This window comes from Bos grunniens, chromosome 13 (genome assembly GCF_055505025.1).
Source record: "Bos grunniens cultivar Pamir isolate PY7600 chromosome 13, Bosgru_T2T1.0, whole genome shotgun sequence".
NCBI lineage: Eukaryota > Metazoa > Chordata > Mammalia > Artiodactyla > Bovidae > Bos > Bos grunniens.
In genome coordinates this window covers 30,510,753-30,530,286 of record NC_141177.1, presented here as the reverse complement: position 1 = coordinate 30,530,286, position 19,534 = coordinate 30,510,753, and the positions used below count along the sequence as shown (strand labels likewise).

At 47.4% G+C, this 19,534-nt stretch overlaps 1 protein-coding gene across 6 annotated transcripts in view; it reads right to left on the bottom strand.

Annotated features, from left to right (window-relative positions):
* STK35 (serine/threonine kinase 35) overlaps window positions 1-16,980 on the bottom strand; it is a 43,600-nt gene extending 26,620 nt beyond the window's left edge. The window contains exons 1-4 of one of the 6 annotated variants that reach the window (XR_015139309.1): window positions 16,316-16,980; window positions 15,121-15,721; window positions 4,070-4,121; window positions 3,106-3,855 (exon numbers count right to left, since the gene is read on the bottom strand). Coding sequence is in view for 5 of the 6 variants with exons in the window: in XM_086333099.1 (XP_086189225.1) it covers window positions 3,143-3,855; window positions 15,121-15,721; window positions 16,316-16,621 (1,620 nt within the window). In the remaining variant the exon portion in view is untranslated. Of the gene's footprint in view, window positions 1-2,802; window positions 3,856-4,069; window positions 4,122-13,051; window positions 13,325-15,120; window positions 15,722-16,315 lie in introns of those variants that run through there. The other 5 variants (XM_086333101.1, XM_086333099.1, XM_086333098.1 and 2 more) reach the window with 5 other exon arrangements.
* Window positions 16,981-19,534: the final 2,554 nt, after the last annotated feature.

Here is a 19,534-nt window from a genome sequence, read left to right as displayed (position 1 = left end):
CTCAATAAATATGTTGAATGAATATACAGAACTAGTTTCTCCATCTATATATAAAGTTTGATTGGCAGAAAGGGGAGTTTAGACTCTACAGATCTTCCCAGCCCAAGCCTCTGATTCTCTAACCAGCCAGATACTCATTTATACCACAAGTGATCTGAACCTGTGGCACAAGGTTCAGCTCCCGGTCACAAAGACTTGTGCCCTGAATCCGGCCCAAATTCTAAGTGTTCAGCTAAACAGAGCAGGACAGGCACCACTGACCAACCCCTGTCCTCATTAGCTGTCAGAGTGTGGGACACTTGGCCATAACTATGTTCCCGATCTTTTCTCAAGGTCACTTATTTCTCCTACCTGAAACAATACTCCTATTTAGCTTTAACTTTGCCCTGCAACGCAGCACAGATCCAAGGGTGGGTGTCCAAATGGGAACCACAGTTTCAACTAGTTAGGACAACCCCATAACCCTAACCCAAATTCAGGTCCCTCTTCCAATGATGACCTTCTTCGTACCCCAGGGCACACTTGAATTCTAAGCAGTTTTTTAAAAGTGGAAAAGATGAGGTGGGAATTGCCAGCATTAAAGTACTGTCCAGCCAACTCTTTTTAGGCTCGAACATGGTACTACCCCAAACCTAGCTTTAAGAATGCTAGGCAGTAGGACAAAGTGGCCTGGCACCTGGAAGATAATAAATGTTTGTGGAATGGAAGAATTAAACCTGGAGTGACTCACTTGAGAAGTTCACTGACTCAGCATTAACCAACTCCAACCAGAAATCTAAGGGTGACAAAGGGCAAGAGGGGACTAAGAACCCACCCGGGTAAGGGAGGGCTCTGTGCCCCAGGTGCTGAGGCTCCTTGCTCATGACCACAGGGATCGGCTTCTACCTATCACCTCCTCTCAAGGCTTCAGCAAAATCTAAGACTAGCTTATTTTCAGCCTGCCATCTTGCTATTAAGAAAAAAAGGGTCTGGGGAGGAGGGGGCGTGAGTAAGATGTTGCTGTTTAGTCGCTAAGTAGTTAGTGTCTGACACTTTTTGCAACCCCTCATGGACTGTAACCCACCAGGCTCTTCTGTCCATTGCCTTTCCCAGGCAGGAATACTGGAGTGGGTCGCCACTTCCTTCTCCAAGGGGATCTTCCCGACCCAGAGTTCGAACCTACATCTCCTGCATTGGCAGGTGGGCTCTGTACCACTGCGTCACCAAGGAAGCCCCTATTTTTAAATTACTAGGACTTAACCTTTTGCAGGGCTGCAAAGATGAAACAAAATGGTACATGTGAAAATACCTGGCATTCAAGGTGATCAATGTCCTTTTCTTTTCCCTTTAAGGAAAATAAATCAAGTCTGACCAATACATGAGCCAGCAAGTATATCAATCTCCCAGTATCTCTTATTTCCACACTGGCCAGCTGCCTTGCTAATTCTGCCCCAAAGATCCAGGGCATCCATCCATCTACCCTCAGTGCTATCCATTTAGGTTCAACAACATCTTCTTACTAGTATGAATCAAACAATTGGTCCAACTGGTCCTCTAAACTCCAGTTCAAATCAGCACGCACATGCTGAAGTTCTTAATGCACTGTTCTGCTCCAGCTTATAGATGGCTCCCAAATGCCTACTAAGGTCAGATTCCAGGGTCCCATATTTCACCTTATTTCTAACCTTTGTGCCTTTGCTCACATCTCAGACTCTGGTCCAACTGCACTCCCACTGCTGTTCCTGGTATACACTTCCATATGCTTTTACCTCAGCTCTATTCCTGCTCTTGCAGGCCCTCAACTACTCCCTGTCTTCATCTTTCACTACCCCAAACTGCTAGGCTGCCGCTGGCTTCAGCTCCCTTGCAGAGACTAGGCCTTTTACCCGAATGCTCCCCTCTGCTTCCAGTTCCCTACTCTTGTCTCTGGGCACCATTCTCTGGAAGGTCAATTTCCTTACATCGTAAAGCAACTATGATAAATAATGATTTAATGATTCTCTCCTTGACTAAGCTGCAGAAGTCCCAAGGATGGGGCATGTTTCCGATTTTGCTTATCATCATTTTTCCAAAGCCTAGCACAGTACTTGACAAATTAAAGTCCACCACCAATCTGTTAAATAAGCAAAGATTTCTCTATAAGAATTCACTCACCCACAGTTTATAGTATCTAAAATGAAGAAACCATTTGCTATCTGAAGTGGGAGAATAATTACATTATGGCACCTATAATGGAGCATCAATTACTTTCCAGTAGTCATGTATGGATGTGAGAGTTGGACTATAAAGAAAGCTGAGTGCTGAAGGATTGATGCTTTCAAATTGTGGTATTGGAGAAGACTCTTGAGAGTCCCTTGGACTGCAAGGATATCAAACTAGTCAATCCTAAAGGAAATCAGTCCTGAATATTCATTGGAAGGACTAAAGCTAAAGCTCCAATACTTTGGCCACCTGATATGAAGAACTGACTCATTGGAAAAGACCCCGACGCTGGGAAAGATTGACGGCAGGAGGAGAAGAAGATGAGATGGCTGGATGGCATAACCGACTAGATGGACATGAGTTTGAGCAAGCTCTGGGATTTGGTGATGGTAGGGAAGCTTGATGTGCTGCAGCCCATGGGGTTGCAGAGAGCCGGACACAACTGACTGAACTGAACGGATGCTTTCAAGGAATGACATGGGGAAATGTTCAGGTTAGAACTGAATGGAAGAACAGAAAACTAAACCTAAAACAGCATGATCTAAACTATGCAGAATTGGATGTACACGTAGAAGAATACAAACTGGGGACAGTGTTTATTCTGAAAAAAATTGTCTGTACTTTTGCACATTTTCTACAGTAAGCATTTATTGAGAAAAAGTGTTTCTAAAAATCTTAAGAGACTCAGTTCAAATGCAGTGTCCACTCAAAACTTCTCTAGACTTTCTAATTTGTACTCAAATAATCCCATGACTCCTCATGGAGACTTGGGAGGAATCTGTGGTATCGAGCACTTTATTTCTCTTCCACCCTGCATTTCCCCCCAACTCCATTCCCCATCTCTCCTCCCATCCCTCAGGGCCAAGTCTGAGGAATCCAGCAGTCCAGGAAGTGCACATGCAGAGCAAACAGAGGTACACTCACCTAGTTGAAAAACACCCAAGATGCTTTGCCCTGAATTTTAAGCAGCACATGTGACCTGGTCCATTCTGGTTTCAAGTTCAAAGGCATCAGGCCGGTCCTGTGGGTTAGCAGCTAACATATCTTTCAAGAGCTGCTTGATCCCCTCAGACATGGAAGTCCTGCGTTTCTGGGGGATGTGCAACTCCATCTTTGGGTTTTCTAGCAGCGCCTCACCAACAGGGACGATCTCAGTCCCCTGTTTGATATAGGTCCCCAGGAGCTCCTTCTTGGTCTCAGAGTCAATGAAAGTGATTCTTTCTATCATTGCCCAGATGATAATGCCCAGGGCAAAGATGTCAGCCTTGGCTGTGTAGTGTCCCTCCCAGACTTCAGGGGCCATGTAGAAGTCTGAGCCACAGGCTGAGGACAGCCAGTACTTATTCACATTCACATTTTTGTTGTCTGGATTGCCCTCTTTACCTCGGGGGGCCAGACCAGCACAGACCTTGCTTAGTCCAAAGTCTGCCACCTTGAGGATGGGGGTGCCAGACCGCTCTGTGATGAGGATGTTGTCTGGCTTTAGGTCCCTGTGCACGATGTGGTTTTTGTGCAGGAAGGCAATGGCGCTTGTGAGCTGCAGCATGAAGCTCTTGTTGGTGGCTGGGTCCGGCCTCCGGGACAGGACATACTGATTCAGGTCTCCACCTTCACAGAACTCCATGACAAACCAGAGATAGCAGGGTTCCTCAGCATAACCCAGGATCCTTTCTCCTAAATCAAGGGAAGACCAGAAAGAGCCTGAGTGAGATGGACAGTCACACCACGTACAGACTACAGAGATGCGGCACACGGGAGGAGGAGCGACAGTGCTGACTGCTTTGATCCAAGGACCAGCGGGACTGGCACGGGGCTAACTACACAAGAAGGCCCGCCTCTACTCACTCAGGGGAGTCAGGGATAACACGAGAAGGGAACCCGGGCTTACCGCTGATCAGCCAGGAGTGCACCCTGCCCAGTTTCCGCTTCTGCTTCTTTACCTGTCAATGGCCATGTGTGAGGCACAGTACCAATACAGGCACCTGACATTCCATTCAAAATTTACCAGCACCGTAGAAGGAAAAAAGTAGGCCCATCTAATGGAATGAACCCAAGGCTCACAGAGACTTAAGAGTGCACAGACTCAAATCTATGACTGCAGAGCCACTGCATTTCATTATCCTGTGTCCAAATAGGTAGCATACGCCAGGGCTGCTGCTGCGATGAGTGAAAACACGTGAGAAGACCGTCAAACGTCTGTTACCCCATGCGAGGCCAAAGGCCGTCCCTCCATCCCTCCCTGCTTTGCACAGGATTCTCGTCATCAACGTATCTAGAATGGCACTACAATGTTATTTCAGATATCTTTCACTCAGTGTGTTCTGGTAGCCCCCCACACATCAAGCACCAGTTAGATACGTGATAGGCCCATCTCTATGAAGTTTAGTTTGAAAAAGAGAATAGATCTTTAAAACAGCAAGCATCCTAAGTTGTGCATCGGCATCGAGGTCAAGTTTTATGAACAATGAAGAGGGGGCAGGAGTCACCAGATCTTAAAAAGTCCAAAGGGGCAGGACTTGAGTGACCCTAAGAGACAGGCAGTAAATCAGCAGGGGAACAGCCAGATGGGAACTCTACACTGAGATGGGATGGATAATGAAGCCCAGGAACAAAAGGACCAGAGAGGTGTAATGAGGAAGTCTGAAGTGGGTATAAGATATAATCAAGTTGTGTGGGCTTGAAACTCTAGCTCTGCCTTCTCCAGAAAGTCTTTCCTTTTGAAGCACAGAAACTCCAGGAAAGCTGGTGACTGGCACCCAGACAAATCCCAATATCCTTTATAAAGCAGTGACAGTTCACTGAAACCTTAGCAGGAAGCTATCTGATGACTGCAAGAGCCCAAATAGCTTGAGCCTAAGTAGGCAGGTGTCTCATCCTGCTGATGAGGAGGCTGGGCCTGCCCTGGGTGGTCACACGGATCTTTCATGACAAGTCCTCTGACCCCTAACACGGTATCTTCATTCTACCAAAAATGAAGGCTGCACCCCGTCACACAAATCTCTGCCAGAAGGTTCCTTTTACCATTTACTTTATTACAAGGAGAACAGGTGATTCAGATGAGACCCCACTAAGCCCCCAAATCACCAAGGCACACAGTCAACAAAAAGCCAGCGGTTTGGGAGTTTTAGGTTGATGCAAGAAGGTGACTAGATGGACAAGGCAAAAGCTTTAGGTTTTTGACCATCATCTGACAGACTACATTGCCCCTGTAATTATATAATTTGTTTATATTGCTCACAATCAAAAGCAATACAGGTAGAACCAGTTTAGGGCAGATGGATTTTTTTTTTTTTTTAAACCAGTTGTTTCCCATCTCCTAATCCTCTTTCTAGGTCATCAGCTCTAGCGGCTTGAGGATCTATCTAAAAAGACTGCAAAATAAAGCAATGATTTGAGCCCTGATCAATCTAGACTCTAGAGTAAAGATCCATAAAAAGGAGACCACGAAATGTTTGCTGATGGTAGAGCCAGAAAGGAAACTATTAAAAAGCCATCAGACTCCTTCTGCAAAGGCCACATCAGAAAACAGTGAGACTTCTGGTGGGGTAACAGAGGGTGGGGATGATTATTTTATATACAAAGTTGGTAACTATGGCAACTGAAGTAAAAAGAAAACAACTCTGCAAAAATGACTACATAACTGTTAAGCTCAGGTTATGAGAATCCAGGGAAAGAAAACAAAAGGTGAAAAAGCACCCTTAGTCGGTGGGTGGGTGGGGACACCCAAGACTGCGGGACTTGCTCTGGAGAATAAGCTAAGGTCAGGAGACATCTGAGGAGGGGCCTGTCTGTTAAGATGCCAGTGCTGGACAGGAAGCAGACACATCAGTGAGCGTGACGGAATGGAAGGTGGGGGACACGGCGACATGTCCCAGGGACAAACAGCACTTCTCTGCGCAGGCAAGGGCCTTGGGCTCATTTTATGAGAGGGTGCAGCATGTTTTCATGCAGGAATCCCAGCTGCCCACAAAAACTAGGAGAGGCATGTCAGAATTCTGGTCCCTTCCTTCAGGCAGACTGCCTCCCTGGGCCTCTTTTCAGTGACCTCACATCACAGCAAGCTGGAGGGAGGGCACTGGATGTGCTGGGCGCATTTCTGTCGAGAAGCCAGCAGCAGCAGAGTAAGAGAGGGCCGGAAGTCAGGTCCAGCTTAGACCCCAATTCTGCTCCGTGGTTTACTGGGTGACTTTGAGACCGAGTATGATGGGCAGTTGGCTCGAACAGGGGGTGAGTCCCTGAACCGCTCAGCCTCCATTTTCTCATCCGTGAGATGAGAACGCCATGCCACGTTTTCCTGAGGGAAGCCACAGTCAGCAGAGTTTAAGGTGCTGTGGGGGAATCACACCCGTGTCATCTTCTGCACCATCATTCCCGCAGACCTCAGCCAGGGCCCCGCAAGTCACTGATTTCAGCCCTCCCAAGTGCTGGAGGCCAGAGAATTCACCTCTCACATATCAGGCGAAGAGGAAACGGAGACCAGAAAATGACACTGGTGATTACATCACATTTCTCAGGCTCTAACAGCTAAAACTCATATGCTACCTAGAGCAGGCCACTTTCACGGGCATTGTATTACCTCCTCCAAGTCCAGTAGCCAGAAGACCACAAGATAAACTTTGTACTTCAAAACATAACCTGTGCCACAGTTCACAGGGATATAATTAAAAAAAAAAAAAATCAAGCAGGTGTCTCACATCTCATTACTCATGGGCATAAGTAGTGTTCAAATCGTCCAACAAAATGGGCTCTATCGAGAAACTTGAGGCCAGCAGACTAGGCATAAGGATAAATCAATATGAGCTATGGAAAGGCAGGTACTTCCTGGAAAGGGATACAAAATACCCGGAATTTTATGAGCCTGTTTCCAAGCATCCTCCAGAAATTAGACTTTTTTTAAAAAATTGAAATATAGTTGATTTACAATGTGTGCCAATCTCTGCTATATAGCAAAGTGACTCAGTTATACACATACATTCTTTTAATATTCTTTTCTATTATAGTTTATCACAGGAGACTGAATATAATTCCCTGTTCTATACAGTAGGGACTTGTTTATCCATCCTATATATAATAATTTATTTACATCTGCTATGCTCTAGTATAAGTACATGGTCATACTAGAGTACATACTGCTTCTCAGACACTAGAGATGTGATAAGCGGCAGTCTCTGCCCTTATGAAGGCTTCCAGTCCCTAGAAGCAGAATGACTGCAGCTATGTGAATAAATAGGAGGCAGTTCTGCCTGAGGAGTAGGGAAAGGTGGTTAGGATAAGAGAAAGGAAGGCTGAGAGTAAGTGGCTTATGTATTGTGTCTCCCAGGACGGAGAGAGTGAGAGCACCCAGCTCAGGGGGCTGCATACTTGCAGCGAGGGACCCATGTAATCTGGGGTAATCACAGAAGAGATGTGGTAGGAGACGGGAAGAAATGAGGCTGGAGATGGCCTGGAGTCAGGTCAAAAGAAAGGGCGTCTGGCAGACAAAGAATGTGAACTCTAAGAAATGGCAAGTGACTAAAAGTTCTTGAACTATTTTAGAAAAATAAGCTACTTATTGAAATTAAGAAGTCACTAATGTTAAGTAAGGCATACCATTTAAGTAAGACATCCAAGCTGACAACACTCTGGCTTGCCACTAAGTGCTGATTTCAGAGATGTCAACATGTAGAAGAACACATCTGAGAACCAGGTTCCCTCTGGAGGCAGGAGTTAGAAACGGAAGACAGACTAGCGGCCAAGAGACGCATCAGAAGAAGCAAGAGCAAGGGAGGAGGCAAGAAGGGGATGGGAAAAGGTCTTGGATATTTAGAATCAACAGAACTTAGCAATGTATCATGTGTCTGTCACATGTGACAGGAAGGAAGAAGCCAAGCCTCTCCTCACTCCAAACTCGCATCTACTCACACAATCCTTTCACAAGTGAGGAAACGGAGGCTACGGTCTCACTACAGTCTCACAGAGGCAGACCTCAGCGTCTCCACAGCCTGGGTTTCTAACCATGATGCTTTCCTGCCGCCTCTTGCTGCCAGCAGCAGAAGTTAACACCTGGATGTCCCATTTCCCACTTGGATGCAATTCCTTAAGTACTCTTACGTATGCCCCAAGGAGTTTAATATTCATCAAGGCCAATCACACAACATGCTGATGCATTTTTCATAAAGGATTAATTATGATTTTGGTAAGTATGCTGAGATAATTCAGCAATATTTATCACAAGTCTTCAAAATGCTCAATGTGACATAAAAATCCCATTCCAGGAATTTATTCTAAGAGAAGAGAACCAAAATGACAAAACAAAAATCTACCAGCATCAAAAAAGCTGCACACCAAGCACTAAAACATGCAGAGCTGATCTCCACACAGCACAGTAAAAGTGAGGAGGCAGAACGACCGTCCACGAGTAGGTAATGATTAGTAATGGTGTTGCCAACTTAGTTGAATGCTTACAGGGTCATGCTTTACTTCAACAAAATTTACTTAGCCAAAAGAGAAAGGTCATGTAACACATCATAAGCACAGTTAATGTGAAATAGGAAATAGGTACAAAATTTTTAAGTTATGTTCAAAAAACATTATAAAGGAAGCCAGAATTGAGGTTTGAAAATTTGTTATGACCATAGCCATCCCTATTTTGTATTAAATAAAAAATTTAATATATAACTTTTAACTGAAGAAGTGGCTCAGAAGATCAGTCCCAAGAAGATGCCAGAGACAAGGACCACCCAGCACGTACTCCCAAGATGAGCTCATAGACCAAGCCCTGGTCCCGGCCTCAATGACCTTGAGCTGTGTCACTATAAAGAGGTTGGGTCCAGTGTCAACACCACAGGCTGTGTTCAATTCAAAGTACTTCATTAATCAAATGTCACTGTGCACTAGGGAACAGACCCCCTCCGAGTGGCTGCCAGGGCAAGATACAGTGTCCAACAGAGGCTGCGAGGCCAATGCTGAAGTCTCTGGCCCAGTGGTCCTCCTGGGGTCAAAATCACCCACTCTGACACTGTCATGGCTATGTCACCCCAGGCGAACTTCTAAAAAAGACCCCACGAATGGTTCATTTCTCATAAACTTGGAAGAGACACGTACCCCAATAGGCAGGAATAAGGCTTAATTGTGACACACAAAGCATCTTGCAAGGTGCCTGGACACCAGGGCAGATAACTATCCAATATTAATCATGTTAATGCGTCATAAAGCAGGATAGTCATACAGCAGCACGTCAAGAACTGGAAAGAACATCTGGATATAAACCTAGACCCTGACCCTATACCGCTACAAGTTACTAGTAGTATGACAAGTTACTCAAGTAATGCTACAACACTGTAAGTTACTCAGCTTGACGGATCTTGATTTTCTTGTGTGTAAAACTAGGTAACAGAAACTCTAACCTAAAGTGGAGAGGATTAAATGAGAGGATGAACCATGAAAATCTAAGGTTAGTTATTAGGACTCGGAACATTCCAAGGATCTTGTTAAAAATGCAGATCCCACTGGCCAGGCAGACGGGCCAGTAACCCAGGGCAGCCCTGGTGGTTTCTCTCCCCATGTGCAATGGGCCCTGCCAGGCCGCCTTCTGATTTGCCCCTTTATAACTCAGCCTTCCCTTCGCTCAACTTAGTCCACATTCCTGCCAGCTGTCCCCCCAGAGCGCCTCTCACGGGCTGCAGTCAAGTATCACCAGCTGTGCTGTGCCCGTCTGTCTCCTCCCTTAGACTGGGCACCACAGTGGAACAAGGCCAAGTCTCTGGGCTCCCACGATGTACCTCAACACACTGAGTAGGTGATCAATAACTAGGTGAAATGAATCAAGATGAGAGCTCTTAGCTGAAAAGGCGTAAAACAGAGAAATAACAGAACGTTCTAGTATAGGACCTGCAGAATATGTAGATTAAGACAACTAAGCAAGCATCCAGAATTTGTGAGTCTGTGAGGAGGGCCACTGGTTAAATACCACTGAAAGCCAAGTTCAAGTTGAAAATAAATTGATGTTCTATTGAGACCCTAAGCTCTCCTTGACAGTTTGTTTATGCCATAAAAGGTCCTATCCAACATGATCCCAATTAATCAAACCTCTCAAGTAAGGGCTGCTTCTATCTCCTGGGGCTGGTATCTAAAACCCCCACTGCACATAGAAGGAAGGCAGTCTGCCAGTAGCAAGAGAATATAAAAGTCTGCATGGCTGTCCCAAGACAATCAAGAGAACAGAAAGGAAGTAGAGGGTCCCTGGCAGCTGAGACATAGGGGAGGCACTGGTAGAGATAAGTAGTGCCACAAGTACTGGTTAATACAGAATCTGAAATACACAGTAGTCATTGGTTTTTCAGTAAAATATCATTACACCCATTTAACAACCAAGAGAAATAAGAGAGCTCAGACATAAGCCACCTGTCTCAAAGTGCAGCACAGCTTTGTGAAGGAAATCAGGCTTGATCCAGAACGCCAGGGCTTTGAGCCTGACTTGGCTATGGCTTAGCTGCTTTATATCGGGCAATTTCACTAACCTCAGTGCCTCAACTGTCCTACCTGTAAAATAGGGATAATCACAGTATACACTTCAAAAGGTACTTGTGAGGACTAAATCAGTTAATTGGTAAGCCTTCAGAACAGCTCTGCGCACACAGCAATCGGTGAGGTTTAGCGTTTTGTTGAACAGGGTGAAACTGAGGCTAACAACTTCTGACAATACCAATGTTCTACTGTATCCCACTTATTTCCAGGGCCCCTAATGCCGCCTTTTTATCTATGTCAGGGTAGCCAAAGATTACCAGTCAGCTCTCTGCCTCTACCTAGGGGATCCTCTATACTCTGAGGCCCCAAAGCTGCAGTAGAGAATTCAGAGCTGCTTTCTAGGGGCCTGGAAGGGGGCAACCCAGCTCTGAACCCAAGGTTTCCCTGGGTTCTCAACGCCTGAGAGGAGTCTGCAGGCCAACAACATATCCACTAAGATCCTGGGCCCTCCCTCTGGGATCCTGACTCCCCCTCAGCTTACTGAGGTCCACCTCCCTCGCTTCCTCAGGCCTCTCTGCTCCCAGAGGGAACCTCTACTATTTTCCAGGAAACCCACCACTTGTGACCTTTCACCTTTCACCCTTAAGAGTAAGACCTTATAGGGAAGTCTTCCGCATGCCTTGTGGAGGAAACTTTGTATAGCTTCTTCTAGAACAGTATGTGGCTCATAGTCATCACTAGGCATCAGGGTGCAGACAAGATTACCTCCCAGGGGCCAAGATTCCCACCCACCTGAAGACCCTCAAGGTATCTTGAATATCGCTACTGCTGCTAAGTCGCTTCAGTCGTGTCCGACTCTGTGCGACCCCATAGACAGCAGCCCACCAGCCTCCGCCGTCCCTGGGATTCTCCAGGCAGATAATCGGTCAAATGGAGCAAGTTTTACCAAGCTGGGATAAGCCAGGTTCCTAGCTTTTCCAAACTTCTAATTCTTCAGTTTTATGAGTCTCGAGGGTTTGTCCTGGATTTTCTTTTTGGTCCTTTTTGTTGCTATTTCTTAGAAGGATCAGTGTGTACCTTAGAGACAGCATCAGAATTTCTGAGTTTGACAGTGAGCTCAGGCTTGGCTGCCATCTTTTAAGTGGCAGTAACCTTGAATTAAGTTTTAGGTGCAAAAGACAGGGTGCTTTGGCAATGAAAACAAGGGGATAAAAAGCAAACCGTAAACTCCTTTTTAACGAAAAGTTCTTAAAAGCTAAACAAAGCCACCAACCCATCAACCAAATAATTTACGAGACTGTTAATTTGTTTTTTTAAAAGAAAAAGCCTGACAGACTGGTTTGAATACTACCACTAACTCACTTGGGGTAAGTCCTGTCCCTTTTCTGGGCTTCAATTTCCTCCCCTGTGAAACAGAAGGCCAGATGAGACATCTAAGATGGCTCACTGCTGACTGTCAAACTTCTGTTCTCTATACAATGCTCTGGGTAGGACCTTTTGGTCTATATTCAGAGAGAAAGGAAGGACATAAAACACAGAAGTCTACCAAAGTTGGACAAGATGAAGAACTGCATTAAGAAGTCCTCTACCCCTTTTCTGACACTGGTTTATTCATACATAACTTTTTAAAACTATAGAAATGTCTTCGGGTAGAGTTGACACTGGAGTGGGGCTTGGGGACAGGGACGAACCAGTCTCTATTCAGCTGAATTATGAAATAAAATGCACTTTCTCTCTACCTATCCGTGTGTTCTCAGGCTCCCTTCTTTCAAAGCCCACCTTCCCTGCTACCTCCCGGTTCTCATTCTTGCTAATCTGCACAACACAGTACAAAGCTGTTGTTAATGAGCCAACCAGCCTTTTCCTCCTCCGGTGACCCCGATTAGCATTTGAGTTTTCTACAGCTCCTCAAACTTTTCAAATTAAGTTCCCTTGGGGTTAAGAGTTGTGCTTTTTTTTTTTCCCTCTGCAAATACCACTATACGGACCTCAGTAAGTTTGTGGGTTTGGTTCATTGAGACTTTAAGGGAGATTAACACTTTTTAGTCTGTTATTTATTCTAAATTACAGGAGACTGGTCAAGAGGCGACCACAAAGGACATTCTGTTTACAGACAGAGCTGAACCAGGTTATCTGCAAACTGAAGGAATCTGCCCCGGGGTATATCAGGACTGCTAAATTTTGGAAGTTGAAGTCAGGGAAACTTAATTTGGGGTAATCTGGATACTTATTGTTCTCCACTTTAATACTGACAGTAAAAAACAGGCTTATTAACTGCTTATTAAATTAACATCTGAGCATCAGCCTATAAGCAGAGGCAATATACACTGCCTTTACTGTTCTTTCCCTGGGCCCAGAACATTAACTGACCCATAGCAGAGGCTCATATATTTAAGACTTCAAATAACGGAAAGGGATGTATTAAGTGTGTGGCCTAAAGCAAAATATTTCATTTCTTTTAGGTCTCAGTTTTAGTCACAAAGGGAGGAAGAAAATATCACTGTTTCTGTCAACTTGGCGCTGCAGACAACCCAGGAAAGACAAAGTGTTCCACGGTCCACTTGGGGAAACTTGTACAGGAACTTTGTGAATCTTGAAGGGGATGACGCTGGAAGGTTCACAACGTAGCCCGAATTTATTGAAGCAGCGGCTCTCTCATCTGGAGCACTTGTGGACATTCCCAGGCTGCACAGCAACCCTATGACAGAGGAACCCTCTCCCTATGAATAAAAGACTGCTCCCCACAGATTTGAAACAACCTGTCCCATGTTTCATGCAGTCAGCTTAGACAAACCATGTCTAAAAGCAAATCTAAACCCCAAAGCCCATGCTAGGCTGCCACTGTTTACTGTGGAGTTGCCAAAGCCAAGACTTCCAACCCAGGCTGGAGTTTCAAGACTGACATGGGGGACCCTTTGGCAAAGCAAATTGCTACATCCCAAGGAGTGGTGTAAGAATAAGTCCAGACCATTCATTAACCACAGAGAAGACAGTCTAAGAGTGAACTGAAGAGCTGGAAGAATCTCCTAGAAAGTCTTTTCAAAACAAATATATTCACTGTGGAGAGAGGGTGGGCTTTTCAGGACAGATGGGGCAGAGATGGGCATAAAAAGTGGAAGCCTATTTTGAAAAAGGACCCCAGGTAATATTGAGCATGTTCTCAATCCTCTATAAAACTGATTTGAAGTGGGTCAAGGAGTTCTCTTGAGATGGGCCTTGCAGAATCTTGAGATCAGGCAAAAGCTCCAAACAAAACGCACTGGCTGATCCCACCCCACCCCAGATCCTACCCATCCTAAGGTCAGATCTAGTTCATCTTCAGGGGAGAAGAGCAAATTGTTACCCCTCTTAAAAGGATTGAGACCTTGAATCAAGACAAATCTGGGATCACATCCCTTAAGCTATGAAAAATTGTAAAGAAAGCAGGAGGACAACCCTACCTCCCTTACAAGCTGATTAACCTTCATCAACTTACCTTCAAGTTCATCTCTAATCCTTAGTTTCTCTGTTTATAGAAAGAGGAGAGGATTTACTTTTAAAGTTATTACCTCCAGTCACTGTAAGAGATCTAGGGCAGAGCTGGGGCTCAGATTAGCAACCTCTCCCCTGAGAACACTGCTCAGGCCTTCCTAGCCCACTGGCTAGGAAGAGACCCCCGGCTACTTGAAGTGTGAACAAGACACGTGAGCACTCAGGATGCACACACCCCGTAACTGCAGTTAAAACCATCAAACCAGACTTGCCCTCCCCAGGACTGCAAAACCCCTTTGCCTCACTGAGCCCTACCTTTTCTAGAAATAAAACCACTTACAAGTCAGCCTTAGAAAGTTAAGAACGTGTAAAACAAGAGGATGTTTTTCGATGTTGTTGTGTGACAGTTCTGGCCCACCTGTGGGGTTATTATGCTGCAGGTCCCAAGAGGACCTAGCCTAAAAACCACCAGTTAGCTTGAGTGCCCTGGGAAGAAGAGCTGGGGGGTCTCAGAAGAAAAAGACGAACCAGAGTCTGCAGGGTGGAGCCCGAGGGTTCGGGGATTTTTGGAACGAGACAAGGAGTGGGTGTGGGTAGGTCCAGCTGAGTTTTTTTCTTTTTGTTTGCTTTGGGAGGGAAAGAGAAGGGGCCCAAGCCTGTGAAGGGGCTCGGTCGGTAGTTCTTCCACTAACTCTGAACCCAACCCCCTGCACTTCCAAATCCGACCTTCAAAGTGCTAGACGTTTCATAATAATGGATCACACTTAAGGAGCACTACTACCACAATGGTTAGCACTTAATGAGCCCTTGTTATGAAAATACCAGCTAACCTTAGGGCTGGGAACTGATTCCAGATTAGGAGAGGGGAGGGAGGACTTTTTGCCTGGCGCAGAAAGGAGGGTGTGTCGGGTCCAGGGTGACAGGACTGGGACCGGGTTCTAGGGGTCCAGGGGTCAGTTTGGGTCTGGCTACCAGACTCGGGCCCAGGCCCGGCGTGGCCCGGGCGGCCCTCGGCGCTCCTACCTTTGAGCGAGGTCTCCACCAGGCGCAGGTAAAGCTGCGAGCTCTTGTTGCCGTGGCTCATGCGCTGGGCGAGCCCGTTGCGCTGCAGGACGCACTCTTCAAACTGCACGACATTCTGGTGGCGCCGCTTGAGGCTGGTCAGGGCCCAGAATTCGGCCAGCGCCAGCTCCACGTTCTCGGGGGCGTCGCAGCGGATCTTCTTGACCGCCACCCGGGCCCCGCTGCGCCCGGCCACTGCCTCGTACACCACGCCGTAGCTGCCGCGCCCGATCTCCGCCAACAGGCTGTAGCGCGGCCGCGCCGACCCGCCGCCGCCCTCCGGCCGCCGCCGCGCCAGGTAGGCCTCGCCCGGGGCCTCGGCCGCCACCGGATCCATGGCCTGGGCCGCCGCCGCCGGCCTCAGCTTCGCGCTGAGCGCCCGCGGCACTGGGCTTCGCCTTTTCCGCTCGGGGCTTTGTGTACCTCTGCGAGCGCCGTCCTCCTCCCCCGTTTCCATGGCTGCGGGCGGCGGGGGGAGCAGCAACGGCGCTGCCCGGGACCCCCCTGCCTCATCCCTCCGTCCGGCCCCGGGACGCGGAAGAGCGGGACCTTGGATTGTGACCTGCGGGGGAAAAAGTCGGTTAAACGACCAGGCCTAGGCGGGGAGGCCTGGAGCGTAAGCCTCAGGGCGTCCCACCTCCTCCTCCTCCGGCCGTTGCGGCCCCTTTAAGACGGAAGCCACGGCTGCAGAGCGAACGGGGGAGGGGAGGGGAAAGCGGGAAAGACGAAACCACGGGGCACTGGCTCAGAGGGGGGAGCCGGAGAAAAGAGCAAAAAGTCCCCGCCTTTTCAGTTAATTTATCGTGTAGCACTACGAAAAACAAGAACCAGTAGTTTCCAAGACTAATGAAAATCGCCTTCAGAAGCAATTCAGACTGTGGAAATCTTTTTCCGCTGCTTGGCTCCCTCTGGGATGCCCCTCCCCGCGTCCCGCCCAGAGTTCTCCCGGGTGTAAACAGTCCATTGAATTAAGCCTGAGCAGAGCCCCGCGGACCGACCCAAGTCCCGCCGGACTGCGGGTGTAAGAGGTTGGCTTAAAAGTTCGGCGTCCCTGAACGCGCCCAACCTGGGGCCCAACTGCCCTCACAGACGCCCGAGGCGGCAGGCGTAGTTCCAGCTTCGGTGCTAGCTTTTACGCCGTGGACAGCGCGCTTACCTGGCCGGCGCCCTTCCACTTCCGGGCAGCGCGTTTCCCTCCTAAGGCCCCCGGCTGGGGATGGTCCGCCCCTGGACAGGGCTGCCTCGGGTACGGAGCCGCGCGGGAGGCCGCGGCCCGAGTCGGGCGTGCGACGGCGCCTGCTACTGCACGAGTCACGGCAGCAGTGCTCTCGGGGGACAGCTGGGCGTCCGGGCTCCCGCGGCTCTCCACGTGTTCGCGCCAGCTGAGCCCTTTACGTAACCTTTTTATATAAGCCGCACGTCCGGCCCTCAGTCGGGCCAGCGGAGGCTCCTGGTGGCCCATCCCCCGGAAGGCCGGCTGAGTGCTGCGCCGCCGGCGTCTTGCCAGGGTCGGCCGACCAGCCGCAGCCCGGCGCACCCACGCGGGGCGGGGGCCCAATCACAGACGAGAACACCCAACCAACAAAAAATAGGCGCCAAATTCCCGCGATTCGGCTGTGGCCTCTGGTCTCCGCAGCCGCCTGTGCACCGCAACCTCCTCTCTTCGTCCGCGCTGCGAGAAGAGCTGCCCGCAGTAGGCCCTAATAAATACTGATTGGTCGATTGGATTGGTCCGTTTAATTGATTCATGGGTCTTGCCTGGGAACCGCCCGGACTGGGTTGGACTCCATATCCAATCTCCTATTAAACCTGTTGATCTTGGGCAAACCATTGCCTCCACTTGGAGCCTCAGTTTCCTCTTCTGCAAAATGGGTAGACTGGCCCTTACCTCCCAGGATTGATAGTCCCAAATTAAATAAATACATTTTATATAAAATGTTAATATGTAAATGTTTAGATGTAAATAGAAAGTGGCTAATTGGCAGGGCTGAGAGCGCTGAATGTAAGCTCCGTTTAGGCAGGAATTTAAAAATATCTTGTTCACTAGTGCTCCGTATTTGTAAACTGAATCTACAGATATTTATGCAGTGCCTATAATGTGTGAAAGTGAAGTCGCTCAGATGTGTCCGACTCTTAGTGACCCCATAGACTGTAGCCCACCAGGCTTCTCCATTGAATTTTCCAGGCATGAGTACTGGAGTGGATTGCCGTTTCCTTCTCCAGAGGAGGATCTTCCCGACCCAGGGATTGAACCCGGGTCTCCCGCATTACAGGCAGACGCTTTACCATCTGAGCCACCAGGGAATCTCCCATAATGCGTGAGGCGCCCGTTTTTTAAGTTGCTTCCCAGGTTGCTATGATAAAGAACCCGCCTGCCAATGCAAGAGACATAAGAGATGCTGGTTTGATCCCTGGGTGGCGAAGACTTCATTGAGGAGGGCACGCAACCCACTCCAGTATTCTTGCCTCGAAAAGCCCATGGACAGAGGAGCGTGGTGGTCTAGGGTCCATAGGGCCGCAAAGAGTCCGACAAGACTGAAGCGACTTAGCACCGCATTCTCGCTGGGGAAAGAGCACTGAACAAGACAATCTCTACCTTAGTTGAGGTTCTGTGCCTCATCAAATCATACGCTGCTACTGCTGCTGCTAAGTCGCTTCAGTCGTGTCCGACTCTGTGCGACCCCATAGATGGCAGCCCACCAGGCTTCCCCGTCCCTAGGATTCTCCAGGCAAGAACACTGGAGTGGGTATCAAATCATATGGGTGACTGCAAATTAGTTAACACACTTTGTGTCTCTCCTCCTTATCTGTAAAATGCGAAGAGCAGTATGTGAGAATTCACTGAGTTTAGAAGGTTAAAGCACTTAGGAGAGGGCCTTCGCACACATTAAATGTTAGATATTATTAAATAAATTAATACACAGAATCATTTTACAATGTAAGTGTGATAGATGAAAAGAATGAGCTAAAGAGTGCCGGGGGGCTGGGGACAGGCCACTTTTGTTGGTGTGATCACTAAAATAAATTTTAGGGGTAAAATTTCAAATTTACATATAAATTGCAAGCATGGTAAAGATTCTCATACATTTTTTAACCAGGATAATAGTTTGCTATATTTTACTACATTTGCATTGTCGTATTCTCTTGTGTATTTGTGTATGTATTATATATAGACGTGGGTGTACTTTTTCCCCCCACACCACTTTATGTTTCAGACATCATGCCCCTTTAATCCCAAATACTTCTGTGTGTATTTCCTAAGAACATGAATATTGTCTTGCAAAACCTTGGTACAACTATCAAAATCAAGAATTTTGACAATAAAACGATTTTTAATACATCTTCCATACTTAAATGTTGCCACTTGTCCCAAAAGTATAGCTATTCCCACGATCCAATCAGGATCACATATTTACATTTAGTTGTCATGCCTCTTTGGTGGTGGTGGTTTAGTTGCTAAGTCGTATTAGACTCTTTGTAACCTGCATGGACTGTAGCCTACCAGGCTCTTCTGTCCATGGAATTTCCCAGGCAAGAATACTGGAGTAGGTGTCCATTTCCTCCTCCTGTGGGTCTTCCTGACCCAGGGATTGAACCCAAGTCTCCTACATTGCTGGCAGGTTACCATTGAGCCACCAGGGATTCCCCATGCCTCTTCAGTTTCTTCAGAAAAGCAGCTTTTCTTTGTCTTTGTGACCTTAACGTTTTCAAAGAGTACTGGTGAGTTATCTTCTGCTGCTGCTGCTGCTAAGTCACTTCAGTCATATCTGACTCTGTGCAACCCCATAGATGGCAGCTCATGAGGCTCCCCCGTCCCTGGGATTCTCCAGGCAAGAACACTGGAGTGGGTTGCCATTTCCTTCTCCAATGCATGAAAGTGAAAGATGAAAGTGAAGTCGCTCAGTCATGTCCGACTCTTAGCCACCCCATGGACTACAGCCCACTAGGCCCTCCGTCCATGGGATTTTCCAGGCAAGAGTACTAGAGTGGGGTGCCATTTAGATATGTCTGATATTTTCTCATGATTAGAATCAGGTTGTGCATTTTTGGTAGGAATGGTACCAAAAGAAGTCAAGTCCTCCGTGGACCGCATCAGGAGGCACGTGATGTCGTTTTATCCCAGTACTGATGATGTCCACTTTGATCACTTGGTCTCTGCCAAGGTACTCCACTGAAGAGTTACTGTTTCCCCCTTTTTAGTTATTAAGTATCTCACAGGAAGATATTCTGAGACTGTCCTGTTCTGCCTCAGATCCTCACCCAGTTTTTTTAACCATTCATTGATGATTCTTGCCCGAATCAGTTTTTCCAATGGTTACAAAATGGTGGTTGGAGAGCCTCTAGTTTAGTTTGCTAGGGCTGCCATAACAAAATA